This window comes from Corylus avellana, chromosome ca4 (assembly GCF_901000735.1).
Source record: "Corylus avellana chromosome ca4, CavTom2PMs-1.0".
In the NCBI taxonomy this organism is placed as follows: domain Eukaryota; kingdom Viridiplantae; phylum Streptophyta; class Magnoliopsida; order Fagales; family Betulaceae; genus Corylus; species Corylus avellana.
The window spans coordinates 14314937-14332619 of NC_081544.1; the positions used below are offsets into that span (position 1 = coordinate 14314937).

At 36.1% G+C, this 17683-nt stretch overlaps 1 protein-coding gene across 3 annotated transcripts; it reads left to right on the forward strand.

Annotated features, from left to right (window-relative positions):
• The first annotated feature begins 7499 nt into the window (after positions 1–7499).
• LOC132178833 (probable potassium transporter 17) lies at positions 7500–16520 on the forward strand. 3 transcript variants are annotated; one of them, XM_059591396.1, is made up of 9 exons: positions 7500–7619; positions 7844–7906; positions 8798–9020; positions 11422–11661; positions 11757–11807; positions 12891–13151; positions 13478–13530; positions 13614–13983; positions 14436–16520. In XM_059591396.1, the coding sequence occupies exons 1-9, from the start codon at positions 7515–7517 to the stop codon at positions 15287–15289; spliced, it is 2220 nt and encodes a 739-aa protein (XP_059447379.1). In that variant the 5' UTR covers positions 7500–7514; the 3' UTR covers positions 15290–16520. The 3 variants fall into 3 exon arrangements, with proteins under 3 accessions (XP_059447379.1, XP_059447380.1, XP_059447381.1); XM_059591397.1 differs by lacking the exon at positions 7844–7906 and having other exon boundaries at positions 14436–16519; XM_059591398.1 differs by lacking the exons at positions 7500–7619; positions 7844–7906 and having other exon boundaries at positions 8935–9020; positions 11456–11661; positions 14436–16518.
• Positions 16521–17683: the final 1163 nt, after the last annotated feature.

Below are 17683 nucleotides of genomic sequence, written 5' to 3' on the forward strand. Positions count from 1 at the left end.
TTGTTCTTTAAGAAAGCATAAAACTGTGGAAATCGACAAACACATGAGGCCTAGGGCATGGGTGTATACTCCCGGTTCCCCATGTTGAGTAACCCAAGAATCCGGTGTGGATATTTTTTGTTACTTATGTTAAACCCAGGACTCGATCATCCAAATTGATTTAACTAACTAGTCCATACCACATGCACATGTTGGTCAGGCACACACAAATGAGGAATTCATGATACTAGGTATTCATCAAGTTGGACATCATAACAAGATCATCACAAAGGCGCCAATATTGAATATTAACAAAACATGACTAGGGCTTCAATCTAGCCCTACTAAATAAATTAGCTACACATAGAGTTGATGTTAAACATCTTCATAAAATAAAAGAAAAGAAAGGATAAGAATAAACCTGAGACTTGAACTGGAAGAGCTCCAATTGTTCTCCTTACAAAGCGTACCAATTCTAGAGGTTTAAGGGTCTATTTATAGGCTTTAGAAGTCCTTGACAAACTACTAAACCAAGGAAATTCGTAGGGTTTCAAAACCTATTACAATTGGGAGTTGGAAAACCCTAATATGGAAAGAATGACAATCTGGCTCCACTTGATATGTCTCCTGCGCAAGGGTGCGATCGATCGCAACCCGTGTGCGCTTGATCGCAGGTCTGCGATCGACCCTCTTCTGTTCTACTCTTGAACGCTGATTGCTTGCTTCGTGCTATGTCTTCTCTGGTACTGTGCTCGATCGCAGGTTACCTGTGATCGATCGCACTGTCAGGGGCTCCCATTTTTCCCATCTTCTCTCTTTGAGCCCAAATCTTCTAGATTTACATCATTTTCTTCCAAAAGCCTACAAAGTATGGAAAACACAAAAATGAATTAAAATGATCTAATTAACTAAAACCAAAGTATTAAAACAAGCAAGTTAAGGGTTGAAAATATGAACATTTTAGCACTTAATACCTGTATACTATTAAAACGGATAATAACGATTTAAAACAACTTTTAATTCTAAAACTTCAAGATTGTTTTCATGATAACAATTCTATTGATGATAAACAATCTGAGCACTCTGATGATGCAGAATCTAGCAATAAAGTGATTTCCGATAAAGTCAAGATTGTCAGTCTTATTAACAAGGTTGTTCCACCTAAATGGTATTCTAAAGTTAATATCATTGTTGCTCCTGATTATACCCTTGAGGTCATTGCTTTGATTGACTCTGGTGCTGATTTGAATTGTATTCAAGAAGGGTTAGTACCTAGTAAATATTTTGAAAAATCCATTGAAAAATTAAATTCTGCCAGTGGAAGTCATTTACAAATTAAGTATGAATTGAATAATGTTTATGTTTGCCAGAACAATGTTTGTTTTGATACTCCTGCTGTCCTTGTTAAAAATATGTCTGAAAAAGTTATTCTTAGCCTTCACTTCATTGCTATGTTTTATCCTTTCACTGTTGATGAAACTGGTGCTTCAACCATTAAAATGGGCATTGAAGTAAAATTCTATTTTGCTTCCAAATTTGAAATTGATGTTAGTCGCTTGAACATTATCTCTGCTAAAACTAAGCTTTTAAACTTTTTGAAACAAGAAGTTAATTACAAAAGGATTGCTAAACAACTTTCTGATAAATTATTGCAATCTAAGATTACGGCTTTCAATACTTTGATCATCGTTCTAGTTTGCTCTGAACTTCCTACTGCCTTTTGGCATAGGAAAAAGCACATTGTTTCTTTACCATATATTAAAGATTTTCCTTAAAATAAAGTTCCCACTAAAGCCAGGCCCATTCAAATGAATGCTGAAACTTTAGATTTTTGCCAAAAAAAAATTGTTGATTTACTTGTCAAATGTATCATTCGTAAGAGCAAGTCTCCTTGGTCTTGTACTACCTTTTATGTTATGAAAAATGATGAAGTCGAAAGGGGAACTCCCAGACTAGTAATTAATTACAAACCACTCAATGATGTGCTAGAATGGATCAGGTACCCCATCCCTAATAGGAAGGACTTAGTTAGTCGCATTAGTGAGGCTCTAGTCTTTTCTAAGTTCAACATGAAGTCAGGGTTTTGGCAAATCCAGATTAATGATAAAGATAGGTATAAGATTGCTTTTACTACTTCTTTTGGGCATTTTGAGTGGAATGTCATGCCTTTCGGTCTAAAGAATGCTCCTAGTGAATTCCAAAACATCATGAACGATATCTTCAATCCCTTCAGTCATTTTACCATCGTTTACATTGATGATGTTCTGATTTATACAAAATCTATTAATGAACACTGGAAACATTTGAATTCGTTTCTAGAAACGGTCAAACACAATGGACTTGTTGTCTCTGCTAAAAAGATCTAGCTTTTCCAAACCAAAATTAGATTCCTTGGATTTGACATTTCTAAAGGTCAGATAAGACCCATTGATAGAGCTATTCAGTTCGCCAATAAATTTTCTGATGTTATCGTTGATAAAACCCAGCTCCAGAGATTCTTAGGTTCTTTAAATTACATTGCGGATTTCTACAAAGACCTGAGAAAACACTGCAAGCCCTTGTTTGACCGTTTGCTAAATCATCCTCCTCCTTGGACTAACATTCACACTTCACTCGTCAGAGAGATTAAAACTCATGTCAAGACCTTACCCTGCTTAGGTATTCCTTCCGATAATGCTTTCAAAATCGTTGAGACTGATGCTTCTAAAATTGGTTTCGGAGGCATTCTGAAACAAGTTGTTTCTCCAGGATCTCCTGAACAAATTGTTCGATTCCATTCCGGATCCTTGAACAATACGCGAGCTAATTATAGTACTACTAAGAAAGAAATTCTTTGCCGTTTTATGCATTACTAAATTTCAATATGATTTGTTAAATCAAAAGTTTCTATTACGCATTGATTGTAAATCTGCTAAATACATTATGATAAAAGATGTTGAAAACATTACATCAAAACAAATTTTTCACAGATGGCAAGCCGTTTTAAGCGTTTTTGATTTTGATATTGAATGCATTAAAGGTTCCAATACTCTATTCCGGATTTTCTTACTCTTGAATTTTTGCAGTCCCAACATGGCAAGCAAAAAGAATAAGGAGAAGATTGACTCCAAGTCTTTGGTCTTAAAACCAGAGTCTGCCATTATTGCTCCCGTTACTAATTCATCTGTTGCTCTTGCTAATCGTTTCTTGGCTTTTAGCCTCGAATCACCAGCTACCTACTCAAGTGCTCTTGTTTCAGATTATGACCCTTTTCTCATTTCTTCTCAAAAATCCACTATTCCTTTCATTAAATACGATGAAACATCAGCTTATGTCGTTCTTCCGCATTGCGAGCATTTATTTCATATTGAGATAAACCATTCTCACATTAAATCTCCTACTCAAATTGCCGCTTCTTACTTTCCTTCCCAATTTCATTAGATCGCTGAGCATTCTCTGAAAAGTCTTTCATACTACACTAATATCGTGCTCCAGACAAAGTCTATTCATTTCAAACCCATTTATAGTAAAATTGAACCCAAAAAACTACTTTATCACAGTGTCTATTTTGATAGAATCATTCTTGAAAAAGATTGGGGGGAACCTCCCTCGAACCCAAGAAAATTGGAAGATTTCCCCATCCCCTTTTGCTATTATGATTACATTGATGCCTGGTCCAAATTCATGCTCTACCAAAACCCCAAGTTTGACCACTCTTGGTTCATAAACTTTGATAAAGAATTTGGAGGCATCCTCCCTCTCTAGTTCTTTAGATGGTGGAGAAAGTTTGGTCTTATTCCTGATATCCTCCCACTAAAACTCGTTGAGACTTTCAAATCATTCAAGAATCTCTACAATACTGATGAACATGGGGCCAAATTTTCCCACATTTTGCATTTTGTCAAAAAGTTCAAAATTCCTTGGATCATAAAATGGCAACATGTCATTCTTGATGACATGCTAGAACGACATTGGTTTGGAAAATGGTGGGATAATTACCCACGGGTTGATAATATTGTTGAGAATGTAAAAAATCTAGCCCCTTTGCCAAAAATCCAAGCCCCTCCAATTCTTAATCAATTAACCATTGGCAATCCTGCCAAACTTATAACTCCTAGTACTTTCCTTTCCCCTCCCAAAGATGCCGCTGCTCCCGCTACTTCTTCTAGTTCTTCTAAGAAAAAATCTTCTATGAAGAAAAAAGAAAAGAAGAACATTTTAAAAGCACTTATGGAATCTCTCAATGATAATTCTAATGAAGATGAAGAAGAAAATTATGATGCATCTTTTGAAGCTACTTTTAACCCCATAAGAGAATGGTACGGAAATTCTGGTTTCCTTGGTGATAGCCCCAATAACTATTACCCCGGAATTGAAGATTTATAATCATTTTCCCTCCACAGTGGCACCATTCATTAAACAGAGAAGATTGCATCATACCAAGAATGCTATGCTGGAAATTAACAAATCGAGCGTCACGAAGGCATAACAAAACAGAGGCATTAATACCCAATCTAGTTAATGGTTTAACAACAACTTGGACAGAACCAAAATGCAAAAATTTAAAACCTTTAGCAAGGGAATCATTAACAAATTTTTTATTGAACAATTAGTACCTTTCATTATTACTGGCATTGGCAAACGTTTGTTCGACGGTTTTAACAGAGTATTTAGCTTTCCAAGTGGATTTTAACCAAGAGGTAGTGTAAACTTCCTTAGTGGAAAGTTTAGGGATATTCCATTTATCGAAATTAAACGCATTATCATCTTCAATAGAGAAATGTTCAATATTTACAACATCGGGTGGTAAACTAGACCTAGAGCTAATAGAAGAATTGGATCTCCACATCTTCAAAAGCTAAAGTCTAATACTCTCTTTAGACATAGGCTCTTCTCCAAGAACTCACAACACATACCCTTGGCCAAAACTAATCCTTAATCATGCTCAAAGATGCCAAAACCTAGGCTTAAGATGGGACTAAGAGGTTAACCGAGGTTACCTGATGGGGTGATTGCTTTATAACTGAGAGAAAGAGATATGGGGGAAAGAAACTACATAACCTAAGCCAATGGAAACACGGATCCACAACCCTATGGCCCTGATACCAAAAGAAGGGAAAGAACAATAATAATTAATTGATTGAAAATAATTATGAAAATAAAGCAGTAGAACCATCTATGTAGGTGGTAATTGTAAGTAAAATAAGCATGATGCAAGAATTTCCAGAGTAAGCGCCAAATTGGATCGTATAAAAGAGAAGTTGAAAAGATTGATAATGAAAAGATATCAAAAGATTCGATTAGCAAGAGTACTTACAGATTCAAACGTAGTTTAGAAGTAGCGAAAGTACACAAGAGTAGGACATATTACAAATAGTAGGCAGAATAGTTGTAGAATGAGTTTAGTGTTTAAGCTGAAAGCTTCTGCCTTACAATGACGGGGATCCGTCTTTTTATAGACAAAATCAAATTGGTAAATAAAAATTACATTGAGAAAGTTAACAGTAAAAGTAAAGAACTGTAGTGTCGGTAGAAGCTGTAGAAAGTTGTAGTGTTGGCAAGAACTGTAGCAGAAACTATAGTGTTGGTAGGCGTGCCATGATGATAGGCAAATGTCTTCAAGAATAGAAATGGTACCCTGGTGGGTAAATGTAGTGGTGCCTTTGTAGAAGGCAAGTTGAACGGTGCCATTGTGAAGGGCAAGTGAGCTGTGCTACTGTGAAGGGCAAGTTGAACGGTGCCACTGTGAAGGGCAAGTGAGCAGTGCCACTGTGAAGGGCAAATGAACAGTGCCACTATGGAGGGAAAATGATTATAAATCTTCAATTCCGGGGTAATATATATATACTCTTGACATTAAATAATTTCTTTCTTTTGACAAAATACTCATTCACAAAACCATTAGAGGAACCGTATTAGTTGGCTTTGAAGACTTCGGCGTTGAGGGCCCGGAGGTGAATGAGGGGTGAGCATTGAGTTATAATGAATGAAAAAGTTTAAGAAACTAATTTGAATTAAAGATGTAATATTTTTATTTCTATTATATTTGGTGTTTTTACTTAATGTGTCAAATTTTTATTAAAGAAAGTAAAACAAAGCTTTACAACATTCAAATAGAAGGAAGAGTCTCTCTACCACAAATCTAGATTGAGTAAATAAATTTAGAGTTATGGTTAGCAACAACCACGGCCGTTGGAGGCTTCATTCAATTAATGGAAGAGTTGTACAGTATCATATTGATAACGAAAATAACGTATGAGCTCCGTAAAGTCTGCATTCACTTTTCCACATGACTTTTTGGCTTCCTAATAAAGCGCAAGGCTTAGGTGCGGTAGTTCAAAACGATCGCGTTTTGGTCAATAAAAAAAAAACTTTTTATATTAAAGATTAAAATAATCAATAATTAAAAAATAAAAATATTAAAAAACTAAAACTCACCCATGTCTCTGACTCTCCCATCCCTCTCTCTCTTTCTCACCTTCTCCCTCGATTTCTGTCTCAGATCAATCCTCTCCCTCTACTCTCTTTGTGTTTCTGAAATTTGCTAAGGAGAGGGGGATTAAATAAAAAAAAGAGAAGGAGAAGAAAGTCAAGAAAGAAAATAGAAGAGATGACGAAAATTGGGGAAAGGAGAAAAGGAATTAGACAGTGGGTAGAGGCCCTTTGGGGTGGTTCGGCCACCCCCAAAACCAAACCCTTTTGTTTTGTTTTGTTTTTTTATTTTTTTCTTTTGCCCTTGGGGTGGCCGGACCACTCCAGGCTTGGCCAAAATGGGGTGGTCCAGCCACCCTTTTTTGGCCCAAGGGGCCGCCCCTTGATTTTGATTTTAATTTTTCTTTTCTTTGTTTTAATTTTTTAATTATAGATTATTTTAATATTTAATATAAAATATTATTTTTTTATTGACCAAAACGCCTAATTCTTGCCCCCTAATAAAAACATCATGATCACCCTCATTTACTCATTTGATCATCCATTCCTGCACGGACCTTCCTACTTCTATTTCAACCACACAAATCCCAATCGTTACAGTCATTTTGTCGTTGAATTTTAGACTTAGTGATTAGTTTCTTTCTGAAATTAATGGCTTTTGCAGGTGGTTCATGTTTGTTAAAATCTGTGGCCATTATTAAAGTATTAGCACCGCTTCCTTTAAATTTTTATTAACAGTAAAAATATACACTATTCTTTACTTTTATATTTAAATAAATTTCATAATAATTTTATTTATTATTTTTATATTATTTAAATTAATATTAAAAGAAAAATTATTTAAATATTTTATACTGGTGCTCGTAATGGCCTCAACGAATTGCAAATACAAAAGCCGCGTGACTGATTAAAGTGGATGGGGGGTACCGGCTACGTACGTACGAAAATTGGAAAATATCAGTTAAAAGTAAAGTGGGGCCCAGGGCGGCCCACCTGTTCCAAGCTCTCTCTCCTTCAACTACCAAAAGCCCAAGTTTCCCCCCATCTCTCTCTCTCTCTCCTAATTTTTCAAGAGTTGTGAAGGGGGCGGGGCGGGGCGGGGCGTGCGAGCTCTAGCTTGTTCAATGGATCGTCAACTCGGGCAAGCGAACTCACTGGAGACTTTCTCTGAGTTTTTTGTTGATTCTGCTGCCACCACTGCCCACCTTCGCACTCTTCACGGGGAAAAGGTGTTCTCAGCTCTCTCTTTCTCTCTCTCTCTCTGTCACGCACGCGCACACATGCATGTTTGGTGTACCAACATATTTTGTTGTCTTTAATGTGGTGGCGACTTAATTTGTTTCATTTTTTTTTCCGTCAGATTTTTGTTTGTATGCAATCGTGGTGGCAGATTCTTTTATGTATTACATGTTTGGAGTTCTTCATTAAACATTTCTCAACTCACTGCTTTCAGCTGCTTCCGGTGACAACTTCCAGTCGCTTGTTAATGGCAGACCAACACATTAGGCCTTGCTTGGTAAAAGAGTTGGAGTTGGCTTATACACGATTCAACACCATTTCTCAAAAAAATTGACATAAAAACATTTTCATTTTTTTATTTTTTTATATCACATTATTCACTTTTTATTATTATTCAAATAAAAAAATTACTACAAAACAAACATTTTTACTTTTTCATACTACATTTTTTACTTTTTTATACTAAATATTATTACTTTTTTTTTCGCATCAATTTATATCAATTACAATGTTTAAGTCAATCCATTTACCAAACACCACCTATTAATATTCTTTACTTTCGTTATATATTTTCTGTGAAAGATTTTGAGAAGCTCTGATTTGGTTGGATTAACCAAAAAAGAAGAAGTTCTTCTTATATTTATAACCAAACTCTTTGCTGCTTTGTGCTTTGATTACTTGGGAGTAGTACTTCTCAAAAAAATTGACATCAAAATATTTTAACTTTTTCATTTTTTATATCACATCATTCATTTTTTATTATTATTCAAATAAAAAAATTACTACAAAACAAACATTTTCACTTTTTCATACAACTTTTTTTACTTTTTTATATTAAATATTGTTACTTTTTTTGCATTAATTTACATCAACTACAGTGTTTAAGTCAACCCATTTACCAAACACCACCTAATAATGTTCTTTACTTTCGTTATATATTCTCTGTGAAAGATTTTGAGAAGCTCTGATTTGGTTGGATTAACCAAGAAAAGAGAAGTTCTTCTTATATTTATAACCAAACTCTTTGCTGCTTTGTGCTTTGATTACTTGGGAGTAGTACTTGTTAATTTTGTGGCTTATGTTCTTTTCTTTCAATTCAGTCACTTTCAAATAAGTATTTATGATGGGAAATTATAAGTCTTATGATAGAAAAAAGTAATTTAATCAGGAGATGGATAGATGGGGTACTTTGGTACTTGCATACAAGACTCTAGGAGTGGTATTTGGAGGACTTGTAACATCTCCATTGTATGTGTACCCTTCAATGAATTTGAAGTCTCCAACAGAAGAAGACTACTTGGGTATCTTCAGCATAATTTTCTGGACTCTTACTCTCATAGGTGTTGTTAAGTATGCTAGCATAGCTCTCAAAGCTGACGATCAGGGAGAAGGTATCTAACAACTATACTTTTGGGTTTTCTCGTTTATTTATTTTGAATTGGAGTAGTTTGCTTCTTATTTTTTTTTTTTTTTTTTGAGTTTTCTGTACCAGAGCTGGCTATATTTAATTGATGAATTATAAGATAATATCTTCGAGTCCAATAATTTGATTACCAAATTTTTGTTGTCTCCTTCTAGAGAATTTGGCTGTTGGTTGGACTAGTGGACAACACGCCACCATTAATTGAATTGCTTAAATTACCGGTTTTCCTTTAAGTGGTGGGAAATGCTATGGATTGCTGGAAGATGCTGTTTACACCAGAAGAAGGGTTGGCTGATATATGTACAGATGCATGTACAGAAATCTTAAAGCCCGAAACAGGCAAAGACGAGACCCTACAACCTAGAATACCAGCCAACCTTTCCACACGATCAACATTTCTCACAGGAACCAGTTTTGACGTAGCCTAGTTAATCTTGAAGCCCGAAACAGCTTCAAAGCATAAAAATAAGCAACGTAGATGACAAAGATGATCTGGATTAACCACACAGAAGATCAAAGTATCATTCGGAAGTAGAAGGTGAGAAAAATCAATCCCACCAACATTTCCCGCAAAGCCTGACAACAGCCCCCCACTCACAGCAATAAAAATGCCTTCATCACAAAGACAAACAACAAAGGGGACAGAGGGTCCCCTTGTCTCAAGGCACGGGAAGAACTGAAAAAACTTGTTGGAGTTCTATTTAACAAAACCGAGAATCACACCGAAGAAATGTAATGAACTATCCAAGAGCATCATTTCCCCCCAAAGGCACACCTCCTTAGCATATACAACAAAGAATCCCAATTAACATGATCATAAGCTTTTTCTAAATCCATTTTGTGCTCGCTAGATCTTAATCTACTATAAAGGCATTCATTGGCGATAAGAATAAGATCTAGGATCTGCCTACCTTGCATGAATGCATTCTGCAACTTAGAGATAATTTTCTCCAACACCATCTTAAGCCTGGTTGCTAGAATCTTAACAGTAATTTTGTAAATGCTCCCCAGAAGATCTTTGATCGGTTGGTAGAAATTGTACAACTAATCCACAAGGAATCAATGGAGTTCTTTCTTCTAATGGAATTAGCCATTGTGTGAAAAACGTTAATACATTTGTCACCATCCCTTAACCACAACACCCTAGATTTCTATCTCCAACTCGCCTCCTCCATTAGAGTAGATATTTGTAACTCACTAAAGAGATGGAAATAAAAGATGCAAGCCAGGATCATTTCTATAGAATCAGTATATACGAAAACTAATTTCCTTACTACCTCAAGAACTATCCACCAACTTCATAACAGGGCCTGCAACTGAAAAAAGAGGAAAGAAAAAATCATTGCTGGACATCAAGCTTTCCACTTCATTTAAGATATGTTACATTCCTTTGGCCTCTAGGAACCATTCGTAGATTTTTTGTTTTTGTTTTGTTTCCTTTTTTGCATCAATACCTTCTGGAGTAATTACCCTCAGATGTATTCCTGTTATCACTGCACAAAGATGGGTAAGATGTGTACATCTCTTTTAGATAGATTATTGCTGGACTTTTCAAGTATGGACAACATAATATGCTTTAACAATATGGTAAATCATTCCTATTGGTATGCAGTTCTTCTACATTCTGAAAATTTTCAGTAGAAACTCTCATATTAGATAGAAACTACAAGCCTAGATCTTTTATATATATTTTTTTTATGGATATTGACATGGATATGAAAGTAAAAGCCTCCGTTATCTAAATTTCCAGCAGTGACCACGCCACACCTTTGCTCTAACATTACACGTACATGATATGATTTTTTTGTCTGAATTGGTGTTCTCCTATGTTATTATTGAGTTGGCCTCAAATTCTTAAATAATCAAACCACAGTATAATTTTTGTCTCTAAATTGTTTGTGTGTATGCCTGATTATTCACTATTCAGTTGTAAGTGAATAAACTGCCCTCCCTTTTGGGGTTTCTATACAGTAACTTTCCTTCTGCATTCTAAAATTAAGCTGGACTATATATCAGTCTCCATGACAGTGGTAATAGAGCATGCTTGTAGAGATGTTTATAACTTTAAATAAATTTCTTTTTCAAGACAAAGAAAGAGGACTAGAATTGCATTGAACAGTTTTTTTTTTTAATTTTTTTAATTTTTAATTTTTTGCAATTGAAGTCCTTAACATATTAGCTTTCTTCAAATCATGTTTCTGATATCTTAAACCACCTTGGAACCAAAAAAAAAAAAAAAGAAGAGAAGGACAGAACTCTAACTTCCCCTGATGAGTACTTGAATCAGTTGCCGGACACCCTAAGTATATACCTTTTTATACTCGCCAGTGCCTGAGTTCTCAACTTACACAGACATGAATTATTTACAGGTGGAACATTTGCCTTATATTCATTACTTTGTAGGCATATGAATATTGGAATCCTTTCTTCAAAACATGCAAGTACAAACTCAAGACTTTCACACTCTATGGATGAGGTTACCAAAAAGCAAAGTAAGCTTGGAATTTTTTTTGAAAGCAGTATAGTTGCTAGAAGGGTATTGCTTTTTGTTGCTATATTAGGCATGTGCATGCTTATTGGTGATGGTATACTTACGCCAGCAATCTCAGGTTGGGCTCCACACGTTTCTCTATCTCTTGTTTGATGATAATTTGGCCAGATTTTTTATTGGATTTAGTGTCTTTAACTTTGAAAATTTGTTCAGTGTTATCAGCAATGGAAGGACTAAGAGCACCTTTTCCTTCTGTGAGCAAATGTAAGTACTCATCCAGATTATCATAACTTTGACATGAGCTTGAGATCCTGTGGGTCTTCTTAGTAAGATATTGTCTATTGTCCTGATGCAACTCACTTTTCAGAATCTTAATTGCACCTGCCTGGAGTTGGTAATATTTTGAAGAGACATTTTACATCATCACTCTACTGCATATATATATATATATATATATATATATATATAGTGTAACATTGAGTATAAAGACCAAAATACCCCATATAATATATTAACCCTAATATGCTCTTCTAACACGTCAATAATCTTGCCTTATTAATTTCTGAAGGCCCAAAAATCGCCAAAAGTTATCATATATGGCTTCCTCCAATCATGTATAAATATAAAGAATTTCATGATAAAAAAGAATCAGTTGCAGTCGCCAAATTCGTTCAATTTGACATTCGTAGAGAAAAGAAATCACCATGGAAAATTTTTGTAGGAGAACATCAGTTGAGACTACAGAACTTGATGCATATTTGAACATGTCCTCATTCATTATTATTCTTGTAATGGATGAAGGAGGCGTGAAACTTTCATGGAAGTTGGTAAATTGTGTATAAGAAGCTTTTAAAACAGGCAAGTTGGTAGTGTGTGTAATGGAAATCACTCCTAAGACAGAAATCAGGACATATATTGGAGTTGCAAGATGCTTCGTTCTTAAACAAGGTTTAAAAGAATCAGATTCATTTGAATTCCATCATAAACACAATGAGCAGCATTTGGGTGCTGTGACACAAGCTACTGATTCAGTTTAAATGGGACACGTCAATATAAAGATAACAGAGAGAAATACAAGTCAAGAAAACAAATGAAAGAGAGTATTTGGAAGTCATGTGGGAAATACAGAGCACCTTAGGGTAGGCCTTGTTGATCTAGTCAGGAAACGAAGGAGAAGGACTCAGCCTTTTGTACCGGAAATTAGCGTGCTGTAATGTTTTTCTTTAAAATTTTTAAGGAAAATTTCAAATTTTTCTTTATCTTGTGGTTTTATTGGTACAAACTTTCAAATTTTTCTTTAAAATATTTCTCCTAAGTTTATTTACTTCCCGGATTGTAATGTTGCAGCACTGGTGGAGGCACTTTCTGCAACAGTATTAATTGTTATGTTCCTGTTGCAAAAGTTCGGCACCAGTCGAGTGAGTTTCGTATTTTCCCCTATCATGGGTATGTGGACCTTGACTACCCCGCTTGTTGGAATTTATAGCATAATACATCATTATCCAAGGATATTCAAGGCTTTATCGCCGCATTACATCGTCCATTTCTTTTTGAGAAATGGAAAGGAAGGCTGGCTGTATCTTGGTGGCACTGTCCTCTGCATCACAGGTAGCACCATGTTTAAATTTAAGATATGGAATTCCATCATTTAGGTAGAAGAGTAACATAATAATTGGATTGTGTTCTTTAAAATTATAGTGGCATTCTTGGATTATAATTATTTTCTTTTCAGTTGATTTTGTTGGAAGAACTAATAGTTAGGCGTTTTTGTTTGATGGTCTAGACCTGTTTGCATTTCTGAGTCAGATGGCTGAGGAAGTATAAAAGATCTGATTTGCCTCATAATAAAATCTTGTTTCTTGTACATATATGCATGCACACAAATGTACTACTATGAGCAGCATTTGATATTTGATATCATCTACCCGATTCAGGTTCTGAAGCATTGTTTGCAGATCTTGGTCATTTCAACCGGAGTTCCATTCAGGTTTACTGCAGTCTTGATTGTTAATCCTTAGAATTTTCATGTCTTTTGCTTCAGTAGCTCTCTGACCCCTTCTCTTTCAACAGATAGCTTTCTTGTTTACAATCTATCCATCTTTGGTTCTGACATATGCGGGGCAGACTGCGTACCTGATCAAGAACCCAAACGATCATCGTGATGGATTCTACAAGTTCATACCAACTGCAGTCTACTGGCCTATCTTTATCGTAGCCACATCAGCTGCGATTGTTGCAAGCCAGTCGCTGATATCAGCCACATTTTCTGTAATCAAGCAATCTGTGGTTCTGGACTACTTTCCTCGAGTGAAGGTGGTACACACATCTCGTAGTAAAGAAGGCGAGGTCTACTCCCCAGAAGTGAACTACATCCTCATGATTCTTTGTGTTGCTGTCATTCTCATCTTTGGAGATGGAAATGATATCGGAAATGCTTTTGGTATGGTAAATAAGTAACCCTGCAGATTGCTTTAGACTTCATTTAGTAATTATAAAATTGGTTATCTGTTTATAAATCTTTATCTAAATTGTGTTCCAAAAAGTACTGCATTTCTAGTGTTTTAACTGTTTGACATCTCATCACTACTGCAATGTAGGAAGAATATAAGATTAGAAGATTTTTATGACCTGCTACTTGAGTATTAAATTTTCAGTTGATTATTTGACTAAATTCATTTATTTCATATTCATCAAATAGTAACGTGCTCTGTTTACTTATAAGAAAAGTAAATCATGCATTTCCTGAAGAGAATGTCCTAAACATTAAAATGGTTGTTATAGCCATCATCTAAGTTGTTCACATCATATACTTCAATTTGAAGGCCATTTTTCACCTCCTTTTCAATTTTAATGGGCCATTCTTACAAAATGCTGTTATGACCTGGCCTGCAGGTGTTGTCGTCAGTCTGGTCATGCTCATCACCACTATATTACTGACCCTTGTGATGATCATAATATGGAGAACTCATTGGGGGCTTGTTGCTCTTTATTTCTGTGTGTTCTTTGTGATGGAAGGTGTTTACGTAAGTGCAGTCTGCACTAAAATCCATGAAGGTGGATGGATTCCTTTTGCCATATCCTTTATCCTTGCTCTTATTATGTTTGGCTGGTTTTACGGGAGACAGAGAAAGATGGAATATGAGTTAACTCACAAGATAACTTTGGACAGACTTGGAATGCTTCTATCCGACCCCAGTGTTCAAAGGGTTCCTGGATTGTGCTTCTTTTACACTAACATCCAAGATGGGCTTACTCCTGTTCTTGGACACTACATAAAAAACATGAAATCCCTACATAAGTTTACTATATTCACAACTCTTCAATACTCATTGGTTCCTAAGGTTGCTCCACATGAGAGGATTGTCATCAAGAAACTGGGCCTCAAAGGGGTTTATGGGTGTGTGGTTCATTACGGCTATGCAGATTCCTTAAATCTTGATGGAGATGATTTTGTAGGACAAGTTACGGATAGCTTGCAAGTGCATATACAGGATTGCGCAGACGGTCGACCATCTAGTCCTGTGGAGATCCAGGAAGAGATTTCTGATTTGGAACAAGCAAAGCAGGCTGGTGTGGCTCATATCAGAGGGAAGACAAGATTTTATATTGGCAAGAGCTGTAGCTGGTTTGATAGAATCATGCTTGCTTTTTATGAACTCCTGCACAACAATTGTCGGTCTGCCCTGCCTGCTCTGGGGGTACCACTACCGCAGCGTATTGAGGTTGGAATGCTATACGAGGCTTGAAAGCATGATTTTATTTTGCATGTCATCTCCTTTCCATGATATAAGAAATATACAGGTATACAATAAAAGATAAGAAGAATTACTGAAATGGTGCCTATAAAGGATTTTCTGAACTGGCCCATTTTTCTGCATAGCCTTGTTGTAGGTATTTTCTTGTTGGGAAAAACGCCATGTTATTAGCTCGCATGTGGGCCGGCAAATAGTAGATAGATTGATGTAGCTGCATGTTGTAATGTTTGCCTATGAGAATGGAATGAGATGTTTGAAAAATATTATCTAAAAAAAAAAAAAAAAATTTGACTCAGTTTGCCTGTCGAGATTCAATATATATAAAACATGGTCGAACTATGAACAATGAAGCGATGAGAGTGAACAATGAAGCTTCACAGGTGCCTTAAGACTACTGTGGTTGAGGAGGGTGTCCTAGTCCTGGGGGTCTTTTAAAGAAGCAGAGGTGTTTGGCCACACCCAATCGAGTGGCAGCTAAGGAAGTAGGCTCGCCTGGGCTAATGGTTTTTGAGCCAGATCAAAACCATCCCTCGTGTTGGAGAGTGAGGAGCACTAGGGCTTCTAACGCCGACTTGGGTTTAGGTGTTAACTCGACTGTCCTTTCGGCTCAACCTCCTACTGCTCTAGTAGCCTCGCCAAAACCTCCTCGAGACACTCTCACTCACTCTGATGGAGAATGAAAGGGAAATCTTAACTTCTCGAGTGGTATATTATTGGAGAATAGTGTTGCACAGTCAACTGTCATCATCTTCGTTCATATCCAAACTGTCGCTCCCGCTTCAAGCATTGTACTATATTGAGAGTCTCCCCAAGAACAACCATGTTTCTCAGTGCTTTCTTGACCTTAATACTTTCTCCACGTTCCTACGATTACTGTAAAAAAGCCAAAGTGTCAAGAATTCTGCAGGTACGGAAAGCTCGGATGCTTAAGTTAGTTCATTGGAGAAAAGTGTATGCCTAAATACATAAGATTTTAGTTTAGGTTTCACACCTGGTGTAAGGGCCTATTTATAGGCTGAGACCAGCAGTTCCCCTTGCCTTGGTTTCCTTCTCTTAGTTGAACTAGGAGACCTGGAGAATCCTCCTTGGATCGGAAATCCCACTCCTTTAGGAAGTAGATTATTGATTGGATTTTTCTGGAATACCTAGTGCAATTTGACTATGATTTCTCCCCCAATTTGTCTTTGGGTGAGACCTTTATTTGGATTCTGCGGTGAATCAATCCTAAAAATTTCAAGATCGATACTCAATAGCACTTTTCCGTGTCCCCAAGAGTTAGTTCAATCGGCTGGGACCACACTTAATGAAGTAGAGGTTACTAGTTCGAATTTTCCTCCCCCCTCTTGTGCGGACATGTTAAAAAAAAAAATAGCACTTTTCCGTAAAATCAGGAGTTATCGATCCTCGGTACTTTGAGGCAATTGTCGGGCTTTCCCGGTAGATGTTAGTCCCGAGGCTTGTGTCCAATGAATTAATCTTGGTCCGGGATACGTGCAATCCTGGGGCCCAATTTGGTTGTCACCATCACATGATGATTCTATTCCCGGTAGCCATCTATGGACTCCTTCATCTTCCTAGGATATGTCAATCCCAGGGTTCTTGGCATCGTGGTTCTGATTCTACGTAGTGAGACCTGCTCTGGGATCCTTGGGTTCAACTCTTCCTTGGGCTGGTGGACTCGAGGTCCAGGTGCGTTGTTATACCCAGGCCTCTCTTTGTCAACGTCTTCAATTGGGCTTGCATCTTCTGAGCTTGGTCCATCTTGGAGACTATGAGTTTTCTTGATGGGCCGATAAAGTGGGATTATTTCCAACATTACTTTTTTTGAATTTTTAGTGTTATGTGGTTCTTTCTTTACTTAGTAGGAGTTCTTTTGTATACTTTATATGTACATGAGCTGCACCCGTTTGCACGTTTTTATTTTGTTTTGTTTTTAATTTTTTTAATAAAACTTGTTACTTTCATTAATCAAATAGACAAGGCGGATTGCTCCATCGAAACATTTTGGTAATATGCATTATTTATCAAAAAAGAAAAAAAAGAAAAAAAAAGAAAAGAAAAGAAAAGAAAGAGAGTGAGATATTCATGCCACAACCACGTCATATGCATGGGATAAATTTAGCTTCACTTAATTTTATTATTTAAAAACTCGTATATACATAATTATATTTGTTAATATTTATTTAAAATTATAATTATTATTTTTTGTGAGCTTGTTACATGATCATGAATAATTAAACTACTTTATTATTTTATAAATAACGGAATCAACAGATGGCATTTATTTGGGTATAGGAAATGGTAAGAACTTAACTGATGCGTAGCTGTCAGTTTGTTTTATTTTCTAAACTGATTTTATGTTGTTGTTTTATTAGGGTTATAGTT